At 43.5% G+C, this 19,842-nt stretch overlaps 1 protein-coding gene across 3 annotated transcripts in view; it reads right to left on the bottom strand.

Moving 5' to 3' along the window:
* The window catches only part of ADGRG6 (adhesion G protein-coupled receptor G6), a 154,076-nt gene that overhangs the window by 14,777 nt on the left and 119,457 nt on the right, over window positions 1-19,842 (bottom strand). For all 3 annotated transcript variants that reach the window (XM_073337489.2, XM_073337490.2, XM_078852202.1), the window contains 5 exons: window positions 19,119-19,225; window positions 7,718-7,845; window positions 6,164-6,432; window positions 4,720-4,834; window positions 3,259-3,542 (listed from right to left, as the gene is read on the bottom strand). In XM_073337489.2, the coding sequence (XP_073193590.2) occupies window positions 3,259-3,542; window positions 4,720-4,834; window positions 6,164-6,432; window positions 7,718-7,845; window positions 19,119-19,225 (903 nt within the window). The remainder of the gene's footprint in view (window positions 1-3,258; window positions 3,543-4,719; window positions 4,835-6,163; window positions 6,433-7,717; window positions 7,846-19,118; window positions 19,226-19,842) is intronic.

Below are 19,842 nucleotides of genomic sequence, written 5' to 3'. Positions count from 1 at the left end.
CACAGAGCTGCAGCTACACTGCACACAAGCAAAGTTCTAGGCATCAGCTGGCAGAACTCTGTTTTTCCATTTTCTGATTTTCTGCAATAAGTGTGTGTGTGTCTGGGGGGGAGGAATACAGAGAGCATCTGAATTTGATTAGCACAGCCACAGTTGCAGTCACCTTTGCAGTCGTCTATAGATCAAATAACTGGCTGATGTCACCCATTAACTCCTTCCAGCATAACAATACCCCATCTCATCTCAGCCCCTCCTCACAAGGAGTTTGACATGTTTACTCCCTGCATGACTTATCACGTGGTGAGAAAAAGACAAATAACTAGGGGTGTGTTAGGAGTGGGGGCTGGGAGAAATAGGAGTGTGTACACAGCCTCTGGCATGGGAAGGGACAATGGGGGACCCTAGTAGGGGGGGAGGAATAGGGGGCACAAAGAACCCTGATGTGTGGGGGATATTGGGGACCCCTGCTATGCGGGGAAGAGGGAATGGGGGCACACACAGAGATCCTGTCATGGGTGTGGGGAATTGGAGACCCTAGTATTAGGAAGGGGAGAAGGGCTGCACACAACCCCCAGCTGGAACAGCTCAGGGAAGTTGCAAGAAGGCCCTGGAATGGAGGGGGATGGGAGGATGGCACACAGGGAGCTTTTGGGATGGAATGGAGGGATGCAAGGAATCACTAGTATGTAAATAAGATCCATGAAATGCGCAACCCTCTAGTACATAAAGTTTGTTACTGCATCAGAGCCTAAATGCAAATACAACACTTTATACATTACTTGCCCCTTTCTATTACTTAAAGTATGTGCTTCCCTTCAAGCACCTGAATAACCCCACTGAAATCAACAGGATTTCTCACATACTGCAAGTTAAGCTTGGATGTAAGTGCATTGCTGAGCGCATTGGGAACTTAATGCAGAGCTGGGCAAACTATGGCCCACGTGCCACATCCGGCCCATAGGACCCTCCTGCCCCGCCCCTGAGCTCCTAGCCTGGGAGGCTAGCCCCCGACCCCTCCCCTGCAGCCTCAGCATGCTGCGCCGCCGGCACAATGCTCTGGGTGGCAGGGCAGCGCAGTTGCAGAGTTGCAGCCTGATCCAGTGCTCTGGGTGGCGCGGCTGTAGTGCTCCAGACAGCACGGTAAGGGGGCAGGGGTGGTTGGATAGAGGGCAGGGGAGTTGGGGTGTGGGGGTGTGGGTAGGGGTCGGAGCGGTCAGAGGGCAGGGAACAGGGGGGTTGGATGGGGCAGGGGTCCCAGGGGACAGTCAGGAAGGAGGGTGGGGGTTGGATGGGGTGGTGGTGGGCAGTCAGGGGCAGGGGTTCTAGGGGCGGTCAAGGGACAGGGAGCAGGTGGTGGTGGATGGGGTCGGAGTCCTGGGGGAGGCTGTCAGGGGGCGAGAAGCGGTGGGGTCGGATAGGAGGCGGGGGCCAGGCCACACGTGGCTGTTTGGGGAGACACAGCCTCCCCTAACCGGCCCTCCATACAATTTTGGAAACCCAATGTGGCTCTCAGGCCAAAAAGTTTGCCTGCCCCTGCCTTAATGTATCCCTTTGATGGTACCCTAAAGCCCACAAGTTAATAGACGTCCCCTACTCCATCTGCAGGAAGTGCTTTTCTGTGTATTTTAATGGCTTGTTCTGTGCACTATAGATGACTCCAACAATGGGGCTTACACCAGTTCCCTGGAGAGACTATCCCACAATCTAGTGCATCTTACTTTTAGGAAATATTTCCTGATATATATTTTAAATTCTCCATTGCTCAGTTTCACCTCATTACTCCTAGGTGCATGTCTCCAGCCTCAACAATTTTTGTTAATCTTTTCTGAATTTCCTCAGCTTTATCCACTCTTTCTAGTGTGGAGATGCCCAGAAATATAAGTAATATTCTAGTTTCAGACAGGCTGGTATTTTATACAGGATTATCATCTCCCTGCTTCATGATGTGATGCCTCTGTACAGACAGTCTCGGAGTTAAAATGCTGGCATCTTCCACCACCATACTGCATTACAAGCTCATGTTTAATTTGCTACCTGCTTTCATTCCTTGGGTTTCCCTTCCCCTTTTTTCTTTTGACATTACTGCTTTTAAAGTATGCCTCTCCCACTGAAAAAGATTCCTCAGAGGTTCTGAACTAGCGCTCAGTCCTGCAGGACCATTGTACATAAAACCCTACTGAAGGCAATGTGAATTCTGTTCACAGAGCACTTGCTGAATCAGACCCTTAACTTACTTTTTTTTTTTCAATCTCATTTTATGTTCTTCCACTATGCTTCCAATCTCTCTAGACCCTGTGTATTACTCATTGATACATTACAGCAAATACTTCTTTATTCTTATCAGAAGTAAATCATATCAGAATCTGGGGAGAAAAAATATTTAAAACACCAAATATTTCCTTGGGAGGAAAAATATTTAAAACACCAGATTCAAACACCTTTTGGACATTTTGACTCACATTTTACCAATATTATTTTCTTCCCACGAAAGCTTAGTAAATCTCTTACAGCAGTAAATTTGTTTCATCTGTAGCAGACAGAATGAAATCGCACAGAACAAATGCTTTTCTGTGAAGGAAAGATATTTTGCTGACCTTTGGAAAAATTTGTTTTTATCTCCATATTTATTTGTTGGTGGGATGATATGCTCTCTATTAATGACATCCTTATTGATTTTTTTTTGTGGGGCAGAGGATTCTTATGCTGGGTGGTTTATGCACAAATTTGCTTGAATTTAAATTATTTTAAATATCAGTGGAATAATTCTATAATTTATCCTGTACAATGACTTGATTACAACTTACAGCATTTTCCATAACTGAAGGATACATTATGCTGGAAATATAACCCCCCCAGATCTTCAATAAAGGAAAGAGACCTGAACAGAATGCTGTAATCACTAGCGTTACTTTCAACTATGAGCAATAGCAAAAGCAGGGCTGGTCGACTTGAAGAACTTTGCAAGCATTAATTAATTAAGCCTTACAACATCCATGTGAGGTAGGCCTCCTTGTTTTACAGATTGGAAGTGAGACACAGAGAGAATTAAGAAAAGGAGTACTTGTGGCACCTTAGAGACTAACAAATTTATTTGAGCATAAGAATTAAGTGTCCCATGTTTACGCAGTGAATTAGTACCAAAGACAGATCCTAAGAAACCTGGTTTCGAGTCCCCTGGTCAAACCACTAGAAGCACTCCCTTGCATAACATCAGCAGCTAAATCCTTGCTTTGTTTACTGAAATTGAATTAATCTTACCTTGCAATGAATTGAATATTGCGAAGAGGTACATGAAAGGGAGATTTAAGGGCCCCCAGGCAAAAAAGGCAAAACCCCATGTCATGCCCAACAGGAAGGTCAGGCTGACCATGCTACGAAGATTCCTTAGGACCTCTTCCCGCAGGGTCCGATTGCTTCTTTTCCCATTCCTCCCGCAGATCTGCACCATCACCACCACGAACATGGCTATGTTCATAAGAAACATAATTCCAAAGTAACCAGCACAAGTCACATAAAAGACAACCTTATCCTTGATCCAGCAGCTGTTTTTAAGAACAAAACAAAAAACAGTCATTCTTAGATACTAAAAACTATGCTCCTCTTTAGTTATTTAAATCGTTACATGTAAAACTAATCTACATCTGTCTCCATTGCTGTATTGATAAGATTTCCCCTGTGGAACAACCCAAACTTTGACCATTTTATTTCTTTACACAGGGTGAAGCTCTGGGGCATCTGTGAGTAACTAAGGAACACACTGGTATCTTGCCAGGTACCTGAGCGATGTACCTACTATATATAAAATTCATGTTTACCATATAGATGTAGCCTGTGGGAACTACAGTCCCACCATGCAATGCTCTACACATAATCTGAAGTGACTTCAGGATCAAGATAGAACATTGTATATTGGTGTAACAAACTAGCAGCATACACATGCTCACAGCTCTCAGATAGTACTGAAATGGGACCACCAGCATAAAAACTCAGCTCTCTACTACTTGATCTTAAGAAAGTAGCACGGTGGGTGGTCTTTGGGGCTAGCCACTAGACAATCATGATCACAGGCACTGGGCCAGGGATCAGTTGCGCCTATGTTGCTCATTCTTTTAGCTGCAAATGGCTGCCTGAGAGAACTGGAATGCTTAACATGAAGTTTTAATGAGAAGATATAATGGTGGTTTTTTTTTTTCAATGTGCTGTTTTATCAGGCAAGACTTGATAATATATATAGTCAGTGAGAAAATAAGCTTCTCTGAGATTGTTTGGAATGTCTACATAAAAATGTGGAAGACAGAAGTGCTAGGTAGCTTACATTGTGAAAAGGCTGTTTCATTTACAAAGGAAACATGATTATTAAGCAACCTCTTCCTCCCTTCCCCCCAACCAATCTTTCGTTTCCATCAAAAAGTGAAAAATTTAAGACAAAACCAAACACAGTATTTTTTTTTTTGTGAAACAGCAAAGCTATGAGTTATTCACTTTTAGCGAATAGGGATATTTTTTACATGGCTTTTGGTAATATAGGATTGATTCTGATTTTCTCATAGCTTTTAGAAGGCTTCAGAAGCAAACAATTTAGAAGATAATGATCACACCTTTTTCTTGTTCTTTATCTACAAACTTTATGAGACCATTGATGAGTGCCAGTTTGGCCACTCCCAAATTCTTTGCAAAATGCAAACACAGAACTGTAACAGATTTTAAAAAATTACTTACAAATCATCTCCTCCTTGCTCTTTAGCACCTCTGCCATATAAATCTTTGCCATAAACACGACTTGCATTTGTATTTGTGCTTGCTAATACAATTGTGACCACTAGAGCTGGTAAACCTGTAATACAAGAGAAAGCTATTGTATTTTTGTTTTCAAAACCCAAAGCATCTGAAACTCCCAGACAAAGCTGCATTATTGATAATCAAAAGAACTGAAAATGTTTGCGTTAGCGTAGAGTATCTTGAGGTAGCCATATAACTCCAGATCTGTCCATGACACACCACAGCATGGAAGAACAGCATGAAATAAATGATTTCTCACAAATCTCCATCTAAGGATCTCAAAGTGCTTTACAAGCATTAACAAATTAAGGGATAAATATTATTATTACACATGGGGAAAGTAAAGTAAAAATGTTCAACCCTGATTACTTAAAGTTAGGCTCCCAAATCCATATATAGGCATGTAACTTAAAACAGTCTGATTTTTAGAGGTGCCGAGTACTAACTAACTAAGTTCTGTTGAAATCAGCGGGAGCTACAAGTGCACAATCCCTTTAAAAACTGGCCCTCTTTTATTCCTTCAGCTACAATGTAAAGCTGTGCAGTTTGTATTTTTACAAAACTCTATATGCTCTATCTAGACCCCTACATAAACAGAAGTTCTATATACTTTTTTCTATATAATATTAAGTGAATGTAGTGCTTGAGAAAGGTGCTGGACTGACAGCTATACTGAAGCCCTCTGTCCTCAGAGATACAGCACAAGCAGCATCAGTGTAAGTCTCTCATACTATGCTGTTTATGTGTCTCATCCCTGTGTTGGAGAAATTACTCCTAAGGGTCAGTTTCACTGACCATTCAATCCTTGTCCTCTCTGCTGAGACTATATGGAACCTACCAAATAGGAACTGGATTGTGATCACCACAATGTTCATGAGGCTAATGATTTTGTGTTGCTCTGTATTATTTTGAACACAACAGATGCATTCAGGCAGCATGTCTGGCAGAAGCCAAAGGGCCCTGCTATAAAAAAAAAAATGAAGAAAAGCCTTCTTAGTTATTTTTCAGAAATACATTATACTTGTGGTTGAGGCACTGGACAGAGGCTCAGTAAATCTTGGTTTGATTCCTTTCGACTTTTCATTTAACAATTTAGTGAAGTTTACTAAAACAAACAAAAAAGTACAAAACATAAAAAAACCTGGAAAAATTTCATTTCATTTTGGCTTAAACATTTTGTTCAACGTGAAATTCCTCCCCCCTTGAATTTTGCAGTTTTGCCACTGAACTAAAAAAATCAGTTATCAACTCAGCTCTAATGTTTATCGAGTGCCTAGCACAATGGGGTTATAACCTCACTTGGAGCCTCTTGGCACTGCTGGAATGCATAATAATACGTAATTTAAATATACAGTATCTAAGAAATACATCTTCTCACACATACCCCAGCCAACAATGCAAAATTTCAGTATGTATCGCCGTATGTAGGTGTTGAACACTTTTACTAGAGCAATGTACATGTGGACTGCTTCCAGTCCCATCCAGGTAAAGGTGGCCAGAAGGAAAAAGTGCAAAAGGGCAGCAACAGCTATGCAGAGGCCTTCTATGTTGAATGATGCTATCCAACCATCCAGCAGGAAGACCAGGTTGAGAAAGAGCAAGGCTGTGCTCAAGTTCATTAAGATTTTGGAGGGGTAATCTCTTCGTAACTTCCTAGAGAGACAAAAACAGAGACATATGTTAAGTAGCCAAAATGTACTGAGATATTTATAGCAGCTGTGGTTACTAATTTACAAAGGAAATAAGGAGCAGGGGTCTCTTCTTGATAAAAAACTGACGTAGCAATAAGGCATGTTGGTATGGACTTTAATGGTCTTTTGTTGAAATCCTCTGTTGCATTTCTTAGGCAGAAAGTCACAGCTATTCCTGATCAATGGCTCATTAACAAATGACCTTACTGTCATTATACTAAGTATCTAATGTATTACATATAAATATAACCCCCCCAAGTTACATTTTAAAACGTGTTTTGTGTTTCATTGAATAATGTAGACAAATTGAAGGAAAAAGCTTTAAAAATGTAGTATCAACCAAGAGCCAATTTCTGCTTTTTTTAAAAAAAAAGTTCATTACTTTTTTATTTTGGGACATAGTCCACTACAGATTCTCATTCTCTGTAGTTTGTAAAATCCTAATGAGTTTAAAAATCAAATGAATTTTCCTTCCAACTACTGAATACTACAGTTCATGTACTGGAAACCTACCCAGCAAATTATGTCCTCTTTGGACCATAGCATTATACCACAGGGACTGTGCAGAATGCAGTAATTGGTGGTACACATGGGTACTTTTTAAGAGCTCCACAGCATGCCCTACTACATAATATCCTCTTTTATGAGCCACCCTGCGCTGTTACGTCAGGGTTATTCTTGTGATTGTGTGGCTAGAAGCTGACACAACTTCACTTCACCTCCCGTTCCCATCTTCCCCAGAACTGTGCCACTGCACAGTCTCCTTACCCCTGGGCCATCCTGCCATTTCTGTGGGATGTTTTCAGAATTGTTGAGTAGATGGCATATCTTCATTTCACTTCCCCTCTCTACCGAAAGTCTCCAGCCTGAAAGGGCTGGATTTTTCCTGTTATACTTAGGAACTATGAGGTCTAAATAGCAAGTTTAAAAAAAAGACTGAGTAACATGTTGGTAGATTTTTGAAATATATGAAGGGACACATTATGCCCCTCAAGAAGATTATTTGGGACCAAGATTCCACTACTTTGCCCATCCTGAGCCACACAAAGTGGTCAGACTAGGAAGCGAGTATCTGGGCTTGGCCCTCTTTATAAGAAACATTCCACACCTAACAGTGGAGCACAGTGGTGTTCAGCCACTTTTTGTGAGACGCATGGGCATCCCGATCCAATCAAACAAAATATCCTGGCCTGTGGTTACAAACAAAATATTTGTTTTGAATTGTTTTCGATGGCACAAATACTTACTCAAAAGCAATATATGTCAGAAGAGTTGCAGCTGAAAATATGGCAGATATCCCACAACCAATGTAGGTGATAAAGGTGAGGACTTTGTTATTTTGTGGATCTATTTGTGAAGCAGTTCCCTGGAGGTCCTACATGAGAAAAGAGGAAGAGGTGTAAGTTGCAGCAAACTCCTTTTTTATGAGCATGACACTGTTTGTTGGTGTGAAGTGAAGCAAAAATTCAAGAACACTTAGGCAATATCTATATAATCCCAATTCTAGAGGTTGAGTTTACTGGATATTTAGTACGTAGTTGTCATACATCTGACTTCCTTCCCACATCCCTTGAAAACATTGTGCCGTAAGTAAGTACTGGGATCAGTAGAAAACATTGTGCCGTAAAAGGAGGTTACTTACCTGTAAGTGGAGGTTCTCTAAGATGTGTGGTCCCTAACTGTATTCCATGGAGGGTTATGCATGTGCACCATGTCCCTGGAGTTGAAGAATTTGAAAAGTAATGCTCCTGATCCAAATGATAAAGAGAGGGGTGGACCAACTGTGTTTCTAGTTCTTTCTCCACCATGAATCCAGCACATCCATAGGAGAGGGGGATGTGGAATACAGCTAAGGACCACACATCTTGAAGAACCTCAAGTTACATGTAACTGCCTCTTCTTCTTTGAGTAATGGTCATAGAATCATAGAATCATAGAATATCAGGGTTGGAAGGGACCCCAGAAGGTCATCTAGTCCAACCCCCTGCTCGAAGCAGGACCAATTCCCAGTTAAATCATCCCAGCCAGGGCTTTGTCAAGCCTGACCTTAAAAACCTCTAAGGAAGGAGATTCTACCACCTCCCTAGGTAACGCATTCCAGTGTTTCACCACCCTCCTAGTGAAAAAGTTTTTCCTAATATCCAATCTAAACCTCCCCCCCTGCAACTTGAGACCATTACTCCTCGTTCTGTCATCTGCTACCATTGAGAACAGTCTAGAGCCATCCTCTTTGGAACCCCCTTTCAGGTAGTTGAAAGCAGCTATCAAATCCCCCCTCATTCTTCTCTTCTGCAGACTAAACAATCCCAGCTCCCTCAGCCTCTCCTCATAAGTCATGTGTTCTAGACCCCTAATCATTTTGTTGCCCTTCGCTGGACTCTCTCCAATTTATCCACATCCTTCTTGTAGTGTGGGGCCCAAAACTGGACACAGTACTCCAGATGAGGCCTCACCAATGTCGAATAGAGGGGAACGATCACGTCTCTCGATCTGCTCGCTATACCCCTACTTATACATCCCAAAATGCCATTGGCCTTCTTGGCAACAAGGGCACACTGCTGACTCATATCCAGCTTCTCATCCACTGTCACCCCTAGGTCCTTTTCCGCAGAACGGCTGCCTAGCCATTCGACCCCTAGTCTGTAGCGGTGCATTGGATTCTTCCGTCCTAAGTGCAGGACCTTGCACTTATCCTTATTGAAGCTCATCAGATTTCTTTTGGCCCAATCCTCCAATTTGTCTAGGTCCTTCTGTATCCTATCCCTCCCCTCCAGCGTATCTACCACTCCTCCCAGTTTAGTATCATCCGCAAATTTGCTGAGAGTGCAATCTACACCATCCTCCAGATCATTTATGAAGATATTGAACAAAACCAGCCCCAGGACCGACCCCTGGGGCACTCCACTTGACACCGGCTGCCAACTAGACATGGAGCCATTGATCACTACCCGTTGAGCCCGACAATCTAGCCAGCTTTCTACCCATTGTATTCCACTGAGGGTAATGAACAAGCAGTTCATTATGGTGGACAAGGGTGTGAGGATGAGGATGGAACAGTAGCATGAAGGACTGCCATACCAAAGGAGGAATCCACTGCTGATTATTGTACTAAGTCATAATGCATAGCAAAGATATGTAGAGAACTCCACATGGCCACTCTACATATGTCAATGAGTGGCACATTCTGAAGGGAGACCGAGGTCAAAGCCTGAGCCCTTGTGGAGTGAGATTGTAACCCTACAGGGGGAGGTAGACCAGACAGCGGGTATAAGAGTTTGATACACCCCCGCAAATCCACTTGGAGATTCTCTGGGTGGAGATGGCCTGTCCCTTGAGTCTCTCTACTATTGCAATAAATAGTCTATGGGACTTCCTGATTGGTTTAATTCTCTGCAGGTAGAAGTACAGAGCTTGTCGAACATGGAGGGAATGTAGTCAACATTCCGCTGCAGATGCATGTGGTTTCAGAAAGAAAACAGGTAAGTAAATGGCTTCATGGATGTGAAATTGAGAAACCACCTTTGGTAAGAACTTGGGGTGTAGTTGTAGAGAGACTTCATCTCTATGGAAAGCTGTGAAAGGTGGGTCTGACATCATAGCACCGACTTCGCCAACTCTTCTCACGGAAGTGGTAGCAACATGGAAGGCAACTTTTATGGAAAGGAGGGACATAGAGCATGACGCTAAAGGTTCAAAGGGAGTCTTCATTAGCACAGAGAGAACAAGATTCAGGTCCCATTGAAGAGCTATCGGTTGGTGAGAAGGTTCTGATGGCAGTTAGTGGGTGTGTGAAGATAGAGAAACCTTCCACCAGAGGGTGGAATGTGCTAATCGCCACCAGGTGTACTTTCAAAGAATTGAAGGCGAAACCCAATGACTTTAGTGACAGAACATAGTCCAGTATGAGGGGGGGATCCCTCTGCACTGATTCTGGTAAATCACCTTTTTGTTGACCCCATGATGAAAAACATCACCACTAGCCCTGATAACAACATCTGTTGCAGTCCTTCCTGCTGCTAGAAAGGATGTTCTGTACAGCTGAAGAGCATGTTCATTCTAAGGCAGATACCCATCCAAATATCATGCTCTGAGGTGTACTGCATGTGGATTGGGAGGTCTGATCTTTCCTTTGCAATGGGTCAGCAGATCTTGACAATTGGGGATGGGAATTGGTGAGCAGATGACATGCGGAGAATATTGGGGAACCAGAATTTGTCTGGGCCAGCAGGAAGTGATCAGAATTACCATTGCTCTGTCTCACTGAATCTTGTGCAGGACTCAAGGTAGGAGCAGTAGTGGAGGAAAGGCATAGTTGGTCTGACCAAAGGAGCAGGAGGGTGTCATCCTGGGAATGGTGACTGAGGGCTCCTCTGGAACAGTACGTTGTGCATTTGCTGTTCACCTGGTTAGTGTCTTCCATGGAGTGAAGATGTTGTGTACTATTGAATCGTGAAGTTCCCACTCATGGTCAATCACAAAATGTCTGCTGAGTAAGCCTGTGAATACATTCTGTGTCCCATAAAGATAGGATGAAGACAAAGGATCTGGTGATTGATGCATCAGTTGCAGAGATTGATCACTTCTGCATACAGTGCAGATGATCTTGTCCCTCTGTTTGTTGATGTAAAAACCAGTGGTAGTGTTGTCTGACGTGATGAGACCACATGGGAGCAGATGAAGGGAAGGAAGGAAGGATTGGCATGCTCTTCTCACAGCTCAGAGCTCCAGGATGTTTATGTGCATCCTGGATTTCTGGAAGTCCATTTTCCTTGAGCCATCTGGTCACCGAAGTGAGTCCCCCAGCCCACCAGGGATGTGTCAGTGATAATCATCTTCTCTGGGGAGGCAGAAAGAAAGGGAACCTACACACATGTGGGTCTGTCCACCATTGGAGTGATAATAGCACTTTGGAGTGGCAGTTTGGAGAGTAAATAGACTGGAGCCATGTCTGGAGGCAGTGAAGATGGAGTTGTGCAAAGGAGGTCATGTAAGTACATGAAGCCATGTAGCCGAGGAGGGACAGGCAAGTCCTGGCTGGAACATATTGATTTGTTTATGTTGTGAGTTCTGTCCATTACCAGTGGACAGTTTCCAGGCAAGAAAGCTCATGCTGTGACCAAACTTACAATAGTCCAGAGACTGCATGGGGTTTAGGATCGATTTCTCTATGTTGACACTGACTCTGAGGGACAAAAGAAGGTTGAGTAACATGGGTTGGCACATGGGTTTATTGTCTGGACCTTGTGGCTAGGAGCCAATCATTGAGATATGGAAACATGAGGACACCATAATGTCTGACATAGGCTGCTAGGATGGAAAAAAAACTTTGGTGAAGACTCTGGGAGTGGTGGCTATCCCAAATGGGAGCACTCTGTACTGGAAATGGTGGGTACCCACTTCTCAGGAAGTGACTGTGGGTCAGATGAATATTGATGTGAAAGTAAGCATCCTTCATATCAAGATCCAGTGTGACCACACAAAAGTAGACCTTATGGATGAAGTGATTGAGGTGCCAGAGAGCAAGGATTGATCTTCACCCACCTTTCTTCAGAGCAGAATCCCATTCCCTGATATTTTGGGAGAATGTGTTCTACTGGTCCCTGTTGTAACAAGGAGTTAATCTCTTGGGAGAGAATGGAGTCATGAGAGTGGTCTCTGATGGGGTAGAGAAGTCTTGGAGGATTGTACAACCATGGTGGATGACGTTCAATACCTATCTGTCCATTGTTATTCATTTTAAGTGTGGGGAAATAGTGCTAAATGACCCCCAAAGGGAGTCGGAGGGTCATGAGATGGTAGGCACAGAGGTTGGCAGCTTTCAGGATGGTATCAGAAGTACCTCTTGGCTGGAGCTAATGTCAAAGCCTGCAAAGGGGGCCCTGGGAGGCAAGACCTCTGTGCCTTTTGACATTTTCTTGGAGGCTCATAAGGTCTCTGAGAGTAGAATTGAGGAGACCTATAGTGTTAAATAGGTGGTTGGTGGTGGAATTTTTGCTTCAGGGCAGGAGTATAGATGCCCAGAGATCAAAGGGTGGCCCTGGAATCCTTGAGCAGATGCAGCTATTCATCCATCTTCTGGTTAAAAAGATGGGATTCATTGAACGGAAGGTCTTCAACAGTGTTCTGTACCTCCCTAGGGAAACCAGAAGAATGGAACCAAGACTCCCCATGCATGACTATGGCCATAGCCAGGGGCCTGGAGGAGGTATCTGCTGCATCCACTGCCAATTGGAGGGCCGATTCTGGCCACCAGCTTTCCTTCCTCAATAAGCGCCTCAAAAACAAGCCTAGCCACGTTGTGGCAGGCCATCAATAAATTCCTCTAATTTACTGTAATTCAGGAAGTCACATTTGCCTAGTAAAGCCTGATAATTTGCAATCCTGAATTGCAGGCTAGACAAAGAAAATACCTTGCTTCCCAAAAGGTCCAGATGCTTGCCCTCTTTATCAGCTGGCATAGATCAAGGGTGTTGTTTGGCCCATTCGGTCGCAGCCTGGACTAGGAAGTTCGGAGGATGATGAGAAAAAAGGAACTCAGAACCCTTAGAAGGAACATAATAGCACTTTTTGGCCCCTTTAGGGGTAGCTGTGCATGTGGCAGATGTGCGTCACACTGTCCTGGCAGGCTCCAGAATAGCTTTGTTAATTGGTAATGCAATTCTCGCCAGACCTGACGTGTGGAAGATATCTAGCAGCTTGTGTTGGGGTTTTGAATTTCTTCCAGGGGAATCTGGACTTCCCCTGGGACTCTCCACAACAGGTCCTGAAATTGTCTAAAGTAATCCGGGGAGGAAGGGGATGCTGTAGTCACTGCCTCATCCGGAGATGAAGAGGGAAATCTTGCTGGTTTCAGTGGCATTGCTGGAAATGGAGTAAAGGGTTCCTTCTCTACCATCAGATTCAAACACCTGCCTGAAAGATCCCTTAAAAGGGAGGCAGACAAATGTTCCCCCATAGATCAGACAGGTTCCGAGGGGAGGTACTTGTGCCCAGTGTCCCCAGTATGCCCAATAGGGTGGGTCTGAGGGAGGTTGTGGGGGTCTCCATGGCATGGGGTACCAATGATTCTGAGGTGGTAGATGCTGCCATGGATGTGACAGTATCCAAGAAGGTGCATAGGAATGGTATGACACGGGTGGTTCTTCTCTGGGTTCTGATTCATTGGGAGAAGAGAAGGCAGACTCTGGTTCCAATGGCAGTACCGTCAGAGCTGGTGGAAAAGCATAGCATATCTGTGCAGAGGATGAGGGATCCCGTACCGGAGGCATATCCCAGAGTGGAGATATGATCTCTCTAGAAGTGGAGGGACCCAATGGAGGGGGTGACTCTGGGTCCAGCAATGCAAACACATCTTGAGGTTTGGCCACAATTCTGGATCTCCCTGAAGTAAGAGGCACTCTCTTTTCTGGGTATCAGTGCTGGCGATGTGCTCTTTCCCAGAATCTTGTGGGCTGATTGTGCTGGTGGTATTGATGGATTGGTGCTCAGAACTGCTGGATCCCATTGCTTGTGGGTCTTTTTCTCATGTCTATGGGACTTAGGTTATGCTCTGTCTGCATGCCTTCAACTTGTGGAAACAGCATCCATGATCTTTGATTTGGAGGAAGACTTAGTCCCATGCTCACGGATGTGCTTCCTTACCTCCTGACTAGGCCTCGCCATTGGATCCATGGGGGTGGTACTTCCAGCACTGGATTTAGACATGGTAGCGGGAGGCGCATTCCTTGCTGAGTCAGGCCGATGTACTGGGGGAGTTTCCTGGCATGGGTCTGAGTACAGTCTCATGGAGAGCTCCCTGATGTGCTGCTGGAGGCGAAGAGCCTGGCTTTCTCAGGTGTGGCTGGGGAAGGACTGGCAAATACTCTGCCTGGATGCAATGGGAGCTTCCCCCAGGCAGTAGAGGCAATGCTGGTGGCTGTTGCTGATCAAGAAGGAGTGCAGGCAGTAGGTGCAGCGTTTGAAGCCTAGACTCCTGGGCATCGTCCAGTACCTGCACATAGGGTAGGGGGTTGAAAATCCCCCAAAGTCTATTTAAAGTATTGACTAATAAAAACTACAATAAAAGTGGTAAAATTACTATAGTCTGATAAACTACGTACAACTATCCTTATCTGAAAGTTTGTCAGAGACAAAGACACTGAAAGTTCCAATCAGGACTGAGCGATGGTGAGAAGGAACTGGAGATGCGGTCAGTCCACCCTGTCCTTTATCGCCTTGGACGGAAGCACAAGGTGAGCCAGGTGCATGCGTGGACCAACAGATTCTACTTTTCAAATTTTCTGACTCTGGGTGCATGGTGTGCATGTGTAACCCTCAGTGGAATATCATAGGGACCATTATTGGAAGTACTGTTACAGCTGGGATCAGCAGACACACATAGGTAGGGTCCTACCAAATTCACAGTCCATTTTGATCAATTTCATAGCCAGAGGGTTTTAAAATTGGTCAGTTTCACTTTTTAAGCTGTTTACATCTGAAATTTCATGGTATAACTGTGGGGCTCCCAACCCAAAAGGTACTTGGAAGTGGGTCTGATCTCCTCTCCCCCCTCCCCCCTGCCCCGAGCTGCCATGCAAGGGAAGGTCAAGTCCTGTCCCTCCCCAGGGACTTGCAGCTAGTGGTCACCTGGGCTGGGGTGCTTTGAGGGGCAGGGGGAGATCGGACCCACCTCCACAAGTCTCCAGCTGCAGAAACTTCCAATGCTGGGCAGGGAGCTTCCTGCAGCAGCGGGAGGCTCTCCAAGGTGGGTCTGATCTCCCCTGAGAGTGAGAGTGGCCATGCAGGGGAAGGACAAGTCCTGTCCGTTCCCAGCCCAGCCAGCACTTGCAGCTAAGAGCCCCCTGGCTAAGACACTTCCAGCAGCCAGGGGGAGATCGGATTTCACGGAGAAGGGCTTATTTCATGGTCCGTGACATGTTTTTCATGGCCGTGAAATTGGAAGGGCCCTACACATAGGTCTCTGCTGTTCATTATACTTCATCACCCAGAATTCAAATGGCCTTTTGTAGAAAAATCAATCATTTGTAATTTTCTCATCCTCTCAACCCTTTTATGTTCAGAGGCGCATATGCGCCTCTCTTTTACACTGAATGCATTTAAATTGAATTTGCTACAGGAAATATAATTGTAAATGTATTTATAGTCAAATTGACACCATGCTGGAGAATAGCAGAATCACAGAAATTCTCATAACAATAGCTGTGTTTAATACAATCTCCTAAGAGATTACATGTGTGTAGGCATCCATGGAACAAATATTTTACTTACTAACCAACATTTCAACACAAAAATTGAAAATTAAATGTGAACATTCTGGGGAATTTTCACCTCTCTTTTCTGTTCAGTTCTAATTGCCACACAGTACAGTCTGAGAATAAATGGCAATGATATTTCTTTTTCTGAGGGCTTGTCTTCACTTAACATGCTACAGAGACACAGCTGCACCGCTGTACCACTTCAGTGTGGACATTACCTATGCTGACTGGAGGGATTCTCCCATTGGGATAGGTAATACCATGAGATGCGGTAGCTGGGTCGACAGAATTATTCTTCCGTTGACCTAGAGCTGTCTCCACAAGGGCTTAGGTTAGTATAACTGCATCACTCAGGGGTTTGAATTTTTCAAACCCCTGCCCAACGTAGTTAAACTGACTTAATTTTCAAGTGTGGACCAGGCCTGAGTACAAGAAACTCTACAGCATCTCTGTGATGCAACTATTAGCAAATGCTCACATTTAATGGAGACTATTGTTTGATAGCTATTTTTGTAAAGGACCTATCAAATGGGTTTTTAAACTCTAAAAATATGCCATTCTTCACAAGGGAAATGCAAGACTTGCGTGCAGTTGTCAATTCCTGTGTGTCTGTGTCAGACACTTGTAAAAGTGTTTATTTAAATCCAGAGAACATCCTGTGAAAGTAACTAAATATCTGTAAAAAGAAAAAGAGTACTTGTGGCACCTTAGAGACTAACAAATTTATTTGAGCATAAGCTGTTGTGAGCTACAGCTCACTTCATCGAATGCATTCAGTGGAAAATACAGTGGGGAGATTTATATATAAATTTGTATATAAATCTCCCCACTGTATTTTCCACTGAATTCATCCAATGAAGTGAGCTGTAGCTCACAAAAGCTTATGCTCAAATAAATTTGTTAGTCTCTAAGGTGCCACAAGTACTCCTTTTCTTTTTGCGAATACAGACTAACACGGCTGCTACTCTGAAACCTGTCATTATGCAAGGCACTAAATATCTGTGTGGAAAGTCAAGAAGGATTATTAAAATAGAAAAAGCATGTAAAAAGTATGTAAAAATCTTCCATTGGAACACAGCCAAAATTCAGAAGACTTCCTTCTCACTTCTTAATGCAACAAAAACATTCAGACTAGGAGAAGGGACTCATTGAACATATCCTAAAGAAAGCTCATTTTTCCCTGTCAGCATGAGAAGCTAGAATATAATTAGACTGCAAAAGGACAAAAAGCCTTATGACATTTTTCCTATTTAAATTCAAGCAAGATGTGAACAAAGCAACTATATTATGAGGCTCAGGGAAGCCAAATTTTATAATATATGGCTCCCTGGTTCTGTAAATCATCTGCAAGGAAAAGATTTTCCTGTTTCCCCTCATTTTATATCTTGGTATTTCAAATATTTATCACTTTTCTTTTTAAAATATCCTAGTTAAACTGGTTAAATCAAAACACATGTACCTGCACGAGTAGCAAACATTCTCCCTGGAAGAATGTTTCCGGAGCCAAGGAATGTTAATGTTAGAGAGAATGCTGCAGTACAGTGCAATATTGAGTAAGGTTGCTAAGGATGTGGGAACCCAGAGAAGATGGGGGATTTTGTAAAACCATCAGACTTTCCGAAAAGACTGCATAAATTTCATAGCTTTCCCTCCTTTTTGTATTTTTTCTTTTAGAAACATTTAGATTCACCCCACTGGTGCAAGGCTATATACACATCTGGGGGCAACACCATCCCCACAGGAAGGTAAACTGTGTTTGCTATGAAGCTCTTCCCTGAGGATTCTGCAAAAGAGGCTGTAATAGAGGGTATTGTTCAAGGTGCCAGGGGGACATGAGTGCTGAAACAGTGCAACCTCCAGTTATCCTGGTCATATCTTCTTCTAACCAGCGTCATCCAGTTGGAAGGCTGTGCTGCAGGCCCCTGGAAGAGCAGAATTGGCAAGTGTTTTGCACCACCACAAGTTCCCTATGGATGAACTTTCTTCCAGTAGAGGCATTGCACCCTGGAATATACTGACTTGAGATTAGTACAGCACAGGGCTGAATCAAGCCCATTTACTGAACACAGCAAGTAGGAAAAAAATCTTTACATCGAGTAGTTTATACCTTTTGACAGTAAAAATATAAATATAAATTTCTTCAAATCTGCAGTCTGTTGAGTTGCAGGATGGGATTTTGTTGTGCTCTTTGGCCTTGTGTTTTCCTCTTTAGTGGCATTTCTACCTGATTGCAGGACATATATTTTCCTCTCTCTCTTTCTCTCTTCGTAATACTAGGGTTCACTCTCTTTTCTCTCTTTTTGTATCTATCTTTCTATATCAGAGTTATATTTCTCTCTCTCACCCTCTCTCTAATCTTAGAGTATTTTCTCTTACTTTATCTGCCCTCACAGCCCTACATCTTTCTCTTTTTCAATTTCCAGCTCTCCATCCTAACCCTCTCTGTCTCTATATAACACTGGCTTCCATCACAGTCTGTGAATTCCTCCCTCTTCTGCAATCTTCTCAGCCTCTTTGCAGCTAGAGCCATTAATTCTCAATGTCAGGTTCTCCTTCCCTTGAGCCATCCCAGAAACCCCCTGCCACAGAGGTAGGGACTATTTTCTGGCTGGCAGTTGCACATTGTTTTTCTCCCCCACCCAATTTCCTTTGTATAAATCTGTCTTCTGGAGTCTCATCAAAGGCATTCTGGTCTCGCATGACCCCAAAGACCACAAATAATTTTTGTTGGCTTGGGCCCTTAAGAAAAATTACAGAAGTGAGGGTTACTTAGGATGTCAGCTGACTAACTCGACCCTTGGATCACCTTATACTGGAGATGAATAAATTGATACATAAAGTCAAATGATGCTTGTCATTTTAAGTATTTCTTGGAGTGCCTCTCTGTTGATGTCAGAGGTTCAGCAGCAATGAGATGGCATTTGGGTGGTAATGACCACAAGGCTTTTCTTTGCCTAGTGTTTAATGCATTATGGCTTTGGGGTCTCTAGTGTCTTCAGGATCTTATCAATAACATATATGCTTCAAAAATCTTTTATTTTTCTGCTTCGGCATTGGCAGGGTCTCTGTGTGGAATCTTGTTTACTTCCACTGGATAATGGCCTTCTTTTGGACCCAAGTCTGACTAGTACTACTCTAGCTCAGAGTTATATTGCAGGCCACAGTATATTATTACCCATTATTTGTGTTGTGATAGCACCCCTGGGACTCAGCCAGGAACAAGACTCATTGTGCTACGTTCTTTTCAGGATTAGCTGTGGGTCAATTTTATTTTAGGGAAGGTTCCTGTGTAACACTGCAGCTTTGCATCCGTGCCTCTGGAGCTCTCCTGCCCCCCAACAAAATCATCACATTGTGGTTTCACATAATCAGCAAACAATGAAGGTCTACTTACCATCAGCACCCCAAAGTGTGTGAGGTGATTGCATAAGCAAACTGTCTCATTCTCACTTGATTCTGCTTGTGCAATGCAGCCTGTGGGGTTCCAACCACCATTACCATCTACAGAAAACAAGCAATACAGACACTTACAACAACTGCAAACAAAACCCACAAAACCTCTCCACAATTTCTTTGGCAGGCTTCTAGAGCCCCTACATGAAATCTAGTGTACTTTCAAGTAGAAAAACCCCACTGAATACATCAAATCCAGTAATATAATATTTATCAATGCAGAATGAAGTATCGGATTTCCTAGAGTTTTTGCCAATGAAGTACTCTTACAGAAGGGTAGATTAAGCAGATAGATTGCAGTGGATAGAAGAGCATCTAAGCAGTCACCTGGGATAGACTCAAGAGGCTCAAGAGGTTTTGGAGCACTCTAAAATTTGTATTCTTACAGACTCCTGTTCCATGAACCTATCCAAGCTGGCTCTTTAGAGGAGGAGGAGCTGAAGAAAGAGGCAGCAGCAGGGTATAAAACCATTAATTTTTATCATTGCATAAGCAGATTTTTTTCACTCTTCAGTAAGGTAGCATGTCAGCTAATGGCCTGTGTGTTCAACTCTGAACACACTCCAGTTTTCTGGATGCCCTGAGCTGCTGACATACAGGCCATTGTCACTGGTGAAGCGGATGTTCAGCCTCTTTTCATATTGTTATTGTAATTTTCTCCCTTT

This window comes from Lepidochelys kempii, chromosome 3, assembly GCF_965140285.1.
Source record: "Lepidochelys kempii isolate rLepKem1 chromosome 3, rLepKem1.hap1, whole genome shotgun sequence".
Classification (NCBI taxonomy): domain Eukaryota; kingdom Metazoa; phylum Chordata; order Testudines; family Cheloniidae; genus Lepidochelys; species Lepidochelys kempii.
Note: the sequence above shows the minus strand (reverse complement) of the source record. Positions and strands in the feature narration are given on the sequence as shown.